This window comes from Elaeis guineensis, chromosome 5 (assembly GCF_000442705.2).
Source record: "Elaeis guineensis isolate ETL-2024a chromosome 5, EG11, whole genome shotgun sequence".
NCBI classification, from domain to species: Eukaryota; Viridiplantae; Streptophyta; class Magnoliopsida; order Arecales; family Arecaceae; genus Elaeis; species Elaeis guineensis.
This window is the reverse complement of record NC_025997.2, coordinates 130,616,081-130,624,380: the sequence shown is the minus strand read 5'-3', so window position 1 is coordinate 130,624,380 and position 8,300 is coordinate 130,616,081. Positions and strand designations below refer to the sequence as shown.

The 8,300-nt window shown below is 46.9% G+C and overlaps 1 protein-coding gene across 1 annotated transcript; it reads left to right on the top strand.

Moving 5' to 3' along the window:
* The first annotated feature begins 2,807 nt into the window (after nucleotides 1-2,807).
* On the top strand, nucleotides 2,808-5,314 carry LOC105046371 (L-type lectin-domain containing receptor kinase S.4). Its single transcript, XM_010924939.4, has one exon. The coding sequence runs from the start codon at nucleotides 2,903-2,905 to the stop codon at nucleotides 5,009-5,011; it is 2,109 nt and encodes a 702-aa protein (XP_010923241.1). The 5' UTR covers nucleotides 2,808-2,902; the 3' UTR covers nucleotides 5,012-5,314.
* Nucleotides 5,315-8,300: the final 2,986 nt, after the last annotated feature.

Genomic DNA, 8,300 nt, shown 5'->3' with positions numbered 1-8,300 from the left:
GGCCACGAACGACTTTACTCCGAACTTCTTCCGGACTTTGTCAATGTCCAAGCTTCTCCAACAGCAGGACTTCTACAGTAACCAGACTCCATCCAAATTTCTACGACGGTCGACCGCCTTCCAGATTTCATTCGAGCTTCTACAAGAGCTGGATCCCAGCCGAACTTCTACAGCGGACGGATTCCAGACGAATTTCTACAACAGACGGGCTCCACCGGCCGAAATTCTGCTGGACTTCTATCACAAGCAGACTTCATCCGAGCTTCTACAAGAACCGGACTCCGTCCGAACTTCTACAGTGGATGGATCACAGACGAACTTCTACGATGGATAGGCTCCACCGGATCTCTACCCCGAACTTCTTCCGGACCTCGTCAATGATCGAGCTTCCTCAGCAGTGGGACTTCTACAATAAGAAGTCTCCATCCGAGCTTCCACGATAATTGATCTTCGATCGAGCTTCTACAATAAGCGACCTCCTTTCGGACTCCTACGAGAGCTGGACTCCGTCCGAACTTCTACAGCAGAACCGTATCCCGAACTCCTCCAACGTTCGACCTTCCACGGTGTCCTCAAGACTCCTCCAGCGGATGAACCTCCACAACGCCATCCGAACTCCACTGTCGGTCGATCCTCCGCTGGATTCCTCATGAAACTGGACTTCTCCAACAGAATGTCCCCGTCCGAGCTTCTACAGCAGATGACTTCCGCCTGCAGCATCAGTACCTCAGGGCACCCGACAACAGTGGACTCATCAGCAACCTCGAAAACATCCGAGCCTCTTTTAGATTGCAGAGACAGAGAGTCATTCTGCTCCATTAGACGTCCCAGCTGAGCTTCAGACGTCAGGCCCGAACTCTCTGACAAGTCACAACAATTGCCACTACCCCGCTCCACTCTTTGTAACAGATTTTATGTGACCCCACCACTCTCTGGCAAGTCACGACAACGGACACCACTTCACTCTCCATAACAAACTCCACGTGGCTCTGAACGGTCCACTGACGCCACTACTCTTCGTAACAAACTCCGCGTGGCTACTAACGGCCCACTACTAAATAGTTACAGACGTCGCTGTCAATCAGTTACGCTCTCCGTCTATAAAAAGAGACCCCTAGATACGTTCTTCTCTAAGTTCTAAACTCTATCTCGAAACTCTGCTAAAATTTCATTCGAGTGCTCCATTTCTGTTGAGGCAGAGTACTGACTTAAGCGTCGGAGGGTCTTGTCGGAGCACCTCCAACTTCGGTTTAGACTTTCTTTGCAGGTCCCGACGGCGGATGCGATCTCCTCGAATCCAACTTTTCCGACGTCGGAGGAATTCTGCACCAACAGAACCTGTTAACTAAACATACAGTTCACCTTTAAAATAGTTTTAGGTTATTGATAGTTAAATAAAAAATTATTTTAATATAAAATAATTTTTGATATCAAAATATAATTTTTATTAAAAATTAATTTCTGATAAAAAACCACAGCATTTCCAAATCTGAACAGATTTTAATAGATGAACGTCCAAGAAAGTTGCGAGGAGAATGTCATCCCAAATCCACCAATTGGCGCCATCTTCCGCACGAACCACCGTTGATCAGCCCGCGGTTGCCAAGCTCGTTGATCCGGGCCGTCCAAGCATAGAACCGGTGGAATCCGAGCGGATCTAGAGAGGCCTCTGCCCCTACCGCAGCACCACACGGGTCCACCTTCCACCACCGTCCACTCCAGTCTTAACGGTAGCGGATGGGCTTGATTGATTCACGTTAAATCACGCATCACTTCTTGAAACGAGTTGCCACTGTGCTTCACTCCGTGCAACTCCGGCAGCAAAAGCAAGGTGAATTGGTACTCACCAAATAAAAAAAAAGAGGGACCTTGGTACGTCACCGACCTGACCAACTTTTGGAACTTTTCATGTAACTTAACCCGGGCCCACACACGTGTCTTCCACCACTCCCCGCAACACTTCACAGCGAAAGCCGGTGCTCCGTACACAAAACACCCCCTGCATCTCGAGAAATTATTGCTTACGCTCTGTAATCCGTGAACGGAGCCAATCGGAGCCGCTGATTTCTACCGATCTTATTGATCAAGCGCAACTCTTGATGCATTTTCTCAAAAATCAGCGGCCGTGATTGGTTGCGTATACGACTACGCTGATGCACACAGTACAAGCACTAATTTATCCCAGATCCTCCGGATCCCACGTGAGGGCAAAAGCGTCACTTCATCAAGAAAACAAAACAACGGGTGCTCCGCCTTCGAGCCAAGGTTATATCGGGTTCGAGTTGTATCTTTCGGGCAAAAGAATGCTCGCGCTTCTTTCGTGACATCATCCGTCGGATCGCGCTTTGCACAGATCGCAAGGCACAATAACCAGCAGTTCACCGGGATGATTGCCCGAGTCAACGGTGGATTCGCTCGAAGGAAGTTGAATCCTTATTTCGAGCCAAAGATACGACCTGTCCTTAACCTTACAGACGAATGGGCACATGATAGTGCTGGGTTGTATCTTTCAAACTAAAGAAGGATTCACTTTCCTTCGCGCGCATCCACCGTTGGATCGCGGAATATTGCTTGAGGACTGTGCAGAGGATGAACAAAAAGGTTTCCAGTGCCTTAAGATATGTGCGGACTGATGCGATCCGACAGGTGACATCGCGGAAGAAGATCAATCATTCTTTCGCACGAAAGATACAACCCGAATCCAAAATGTTGACTGCTGTTTGAACAGCAAAAGGACAGCAGAAAGCTGGGCCCACTGATTAAAACCTCCCGAAAAGAGGCTCAGAAAACGCTGGAAATCTCCGAACAAAGATCTCTGTTTCAAATCCATATATTTTCTTCACTTCCCTGCCGGCTCACGCCCGAACTCGACTCTTCTCTTCCTTCTTCTCCTTGATCTCTAATGCCTAAAAATCCTACCCTTTTCTTAGCTTTTCTCTCTCTTTTTCTCTCTGCCGTCTCCCAGAACGACGAGTTCGTCTACACCGGCTTTGGCGACGGCGGAGCAGCCAGTGGATCTGGCACTAATATAAGGTTAAATGGGGTGGCGGCGATCGAAAGCAATGGGATCCTACGGCTGACGAACGAGACGAGCCGCCTAATCGGCCGCGCCTTCTACCCGAGCGCCCTTCAATTCCGGAATGCCACTACGGGGGCCGCCTTCTCCTTCTCCGCCACCTTCGTCTTCGCCATCGTCCCCGAGTACCCCAAGCTCGGTGGCCACGGCCTTGCCTTCGTCATTTCCCCAAGCCAAGAGCTCAAGGGAGCTCTCCCCAGCCAATATTTAGGCCTCATGAACGCCAGCGACGTCGGCAACTTCTCCAACCACCTCTTCGCCGTGGAGTTCGACACCGTCCAGGACTTCGAGTTCGGCGACATCGACGACAACCATATCGGGATCGACATCAACAACATGGAATCCAACGCGTCCGTCCCCGCCGCCTACTACGCCGGCGAAGGCGGCCGCACCTCCATCACTCTCAAGAGCGGCGAAAGGATTCAGGCCTGGATCGACTACGATGGCATCGCGAAGGTGATCAATGTCACCGTTGCCCCCTTCTCTTCGAAGCCCGCAGTCCCCATTTTGTCGATCCCAGTGGATCTGTCTCCGATTCTCCACGACCGAATGTTCGTCGGCTTCTCGGCCTCAACGGGACTGCTGGCGAGCTCCCATTACCTTTTTGGCTGGGGCTTTAAGATGAATGGGGTCTCCCAGTCCCTCGACCTCGATTCTCTCCCGTCCCTCCGCCAACCCAAGAAGAAAGGCACCGCCTTTATCTTCGTCGTGTCCGCCACCGCCGTCGTCGTCCTGATTGCCGCCGTCGCCGGTGCTGCCTACCTCTTCTACAGGATCAAGAACGCCGACGTGATCGAGCCCTGGGAGCTGGAAGTCGGCCCCCACCGCTTCTCCTACAAGGAATTGAAGTTCGCCACCAAGGGGTTCCGGGATCGGGAGCTCATCGGTTTCGGCGGATTCGGCAAGGTCTACAAGGGGACCCTCCCAGGATCCCGAGCCGAGGTCGCGGTGAAGCGAGTCTCCCACGGATCGAGGCAGGGGATCCAGGAATTCATGGCGGAGATCGCCAGCATCGGGCGGCTCCGACACCGGAATCTGGTCCAGCTCCAGGGGTGGTGCCGTCGGCGGGCTGACCTCCTCTTGGTCTACGACTACATGCCCAATGGGAGCTTGGACAAGTTCCTATTTTGCGATGGATCCCAGAAGGCGAAGCCCGTGCTCTCGTGGGCGGAGCGGTTCGGGATCCTCCACGGCGTGGCCTCCGCCCTGCTCTACCTCCACGAGGACTGGGAGCACGTGGTGATCCACCGCGACGTGAAGGCCAGCAACGTCCTCCTGGACGCCGACCTACACGGCCGGCTCAGCGACTTTGGGCTCGCCAAGCTCCATGAGCACGGGGCCAACCCCAGCACCACCCGGGTGGTGGGCACCCTGGGCTACCTCGCCCCCGAGCTCACCCGGACAGGCAAGGCCACCACCAGCTGCGACGTCTTCGCTTTCGGCGCCCTCGCCCTCGAGGTGGTCTGCGGACGCCGACCCATCGAGCCCAAGGCGCCGCCGGAGGAGCTCATGCTGGTGGACTGGGTGTGGGAGCAGTGGAGCTCCGGGCTGTGGGCCGACGTGGTGGACCCACGGCTGGAGGGTGTCTACGAGCGCGAGGAGGTGGCGGTGGCAATCAAGGTGGGGCTGTGGTGCTCCCACCCGGCGGCCGCGAGGCGGCCGTCGATGAGGCAGGTGGTGCGGTACCTCAACGGTGGCGACGCGGCGGAGGTGCCGGACGTGCCGAGCCCGCAGCTGGCGGACGGTGGCTACGAGGAGGAGGGCGGTCCCGTGGGGTTCGACGACTTCGTGCACTCGTACCCGTTGTCGTCGTTGGATAAGGTGTCGGCGAGATCGACGATCGCCCTTGGCGAGGAGGCGGCCGGGGGACTGTGTCATGAAGGGCCATCCATACTCTTGGATGGTTCCGGTGCACGTGGGCTCTTGGAGCCGTGATTGGTGAACTTTTTGGTCTAATTATTATTTGGACCAGGAAAAATGGACCACGCCAAATCGCACGGTGGATAACACGTGTATGTCACCAATTCCCGATTGCGCTGATCCATCGTGCATATGCTTCGCCCTGGTCCTATTGGAGTTGGTCCATGCAATGAGAAAAATTGGAGTTGGTCCATGCAATAATTTCTCAATTTTTTTTGGAGGGAGTTATTAATTAGGGAATTTTCATGATGTAAGCAACCATCTTGAATGCATTTTATATTGGACGTACCAAAAGTAAAAAAAAAAAAAAACATTTAAATGGAAGCAGTTATATGTTTTATTTTCTAAATAATATTAATATTTAAAATAAATTATACTTCTAGCTCTTAAACTAACACAATCTAATATTTATTTTTTATATTTTTTTGAATCATTTCAACGTGCTCCTCAGATATGCTTTAGATTATTTTTTCTTACTGAAAGTTCGATATGACAACCTTAAGTGTGTACATGGTGTAAACTATGCTTACGTGGCTAAAACTATCAACATCATATGGCTTTAAATATTTAAAAATTCAAATGATGTGGTCAAAATTGGCTATTGCATGGCTAAAACCATCCAAACGGATGATACCTATACCCTAATTTCACAAGACTCTCCTTTCTCAATGGGGATCCGTTCTTCTTATCTAATTCGAATAAGACTGGTGGATTTTCATCATGGTTCTTTTTAGTTATTCAGCAATCTCCATCAAAGTGGTACGTTTGGTATTCTTCAGTATTATTCATCAGGTGGAATTTATTCACATCCTTCTTTCCCATTATTTTCAGCATCTTTCTTACTCAAGTATGTATCCCAGTGCAAGTCAAAATATTGGATTTATATATGTATGTATCTCTTATTTAAGAATTGATAATCAGAGATTTAGAAATTTTGTTTCAGTTTGTTTGAAATTATGAAATCAAAGGGTTTAGGACATCACAAACTAAGATTATGAATTCAAAAAGAGTCAGTAGATGGCTATGCATCGTCACGAACTAAGACATGTGACTTCTAGAATATACCTGCCTTTGTTTGTCACTAGTTGTACCCTAGTTGAGTTGTAGAGATGGATTTATAAGAGATCTGGCAGAAGATGTGCTTATATTTGCATGTTTTTGTCATTGCCTTTGTTTATTACCGTCTGATTTTCATTGTGCTCTATTTTACAATTAAACTTATACTTTGTTGGGTTCTATTTAGGATCAAATGAAGTTGATTGGTGCTGTAATTGAAAGCATGTCTGTAGTCCTCAGAGTATATATGAAGGTTTTAAATGGTCCACAAACTTTGAAAACCCATTTAATTTTGTTTCTCAAAATCTAAGTTGATAGATTATTTTGTTTGTATGCATGTGTATATTATTAGCTAGTACATTGTTGACTATGGTACTCATACTTCATGGTAAAATTATGCATTCTTATAAAGCATTTCTATATTATTCTATATATAATTCTTATTTTTCTATATATTCTTATGTTCCTACATATCTTATATATTAGGATGATGTATCCTCAGAATATTTGTAAAAGTTTTAGATAGTCTATAAACTTTGAAAACCAATCCAATTTTGGTCCTCAGAATATGAGTTTTTGTTAACAACTTAAATATAGGAAAAAATTTAGCTTGTCTTTATAGGTTTTTTTGCTTGTATGCATGAATATAATATATTATTTACTATTGTACTTGTATTTCATGGTAAAATTATGCGTTCTTATGTTATTCCATACATAATCCTTATTTTTTTATATATTCTTATGTTTCAACATATTTGATATATTAGGATAATGTACCTTTGAGAAATTTTTTGTGCATCACGTGGAGTGCAGTAAAATTGATGTGGAGCGCACCATCCAATCACATTAGATCATAATAAGATATCAAGAAGTCATAATAACCAACAAGCTATTATATAAAGATACAGAAAGTTATATTTATTCATGGGAGGTCATACAATGCATTAGAAAGTATTAATATATTTTTTTTTTTGTTCTATAGAAGGAAAAAATATTTTCATCATAAAAAAAAATAAAAAAAAAAGCTATATGGCATTAAATATCTATCTCATTATTAATTATGCTATGTGAATCAATCGACTGCTGCGGTGTGTTCTATATTAATTTTATTATACGGTGTGTGATGCACAAAGAATTACTCACGTACCTTTATGGTCCTGATCAGAGACAAAAGGCTTGGGAGCTAGAGGTTTTGGCATGGTCTACAGAGTTTTCCTACCCAACAGCAAAAACCAAGATGCAGTGGAGAACGTGTCACATGAATGAAGACAAGAATAAGATTGAGTTGATTGCAGAAACTTGGTATAGATCCTTGGCTATTGCCGGCGAAAACGAGAGCTCTTACCGGACTATGACTTCTTGCGCTCAATGGCAGCCTCGGCAAGTTCATTATGATCAACCCAAATATTTGCTTGATTGGGGTCAGAAGTTTCAGATAATCAAGGGTGTGGCGTCTATGCTTTTCTATTTGCATGAGGAATGGGAGCAAGTAGTCATTCATGAGGACCACAAGGCCAGTAGCATTTTAGTACATGCAGGACTTGATAGAAGGGTAGGAGACTCGAGCCTTGCAAGAATATGATCACGGGGCCGAACTCCAAACCATACGTGGTTGGAACTTTCAGTGTATCTTGCACGAGAGCTTCCAAAGTCGGGCAAGACGGCTCCTAGCACTGATGTGTCTGCCGTTGGGTCGTTCATTCTTGAGGTTGCATGTGGAAGAAGACCAACAAAAACTCTGAGCATTACAGAAGAGATGATTTTGGTTGATTGGGTAATAGAATCTTGGAAGAAAGCAGCAATTTTGGAAGTGAGATACCCCAAATCCCAATCCAGGAAATGAGTAGGAGTTGGAGTTGGACCGGGATAAAGAGGTTTCTGCAAGTTTGGGTGGTAGATCGAACGTACTGCTGAATCGCCGGTATTTCCAAACCAGAAAATATCGGCATTTGGGAACAACGACGACGGTCTTTCAACTTTTTATGGCGACTGAGGGAAGCCGGTGGAGGTCCAAATCTAATTCAAGTCTTCTGTCTGGAGAAATTCTTTTGTGCACCGGCGGTGCAAAATAACGTGCACCACTGCCCGCAGTGATTGACTCATACATGGAGCCGAGATGCAGTGTACGAAAAAAAAATTTTTTTTTTTAATTTCATGCGTGGATCAATTGGATGGTGCGTGTGGTTCTGTACCGTCCATGGTGCACAGAAAATATCACCTTCTGTTCGTGTCCAGTGTACTAAGGGCC

Bases quoted from the DNA above. Each gene is read 5' to 3' on its own strand.
- LOC105046371 (XM_010924939.4), top strand. From the start codon at position 2,903: ATGCCTAAAAATCCTACCCTTTTCTTAGCTTTTCTCTCTCTTTTTCTC.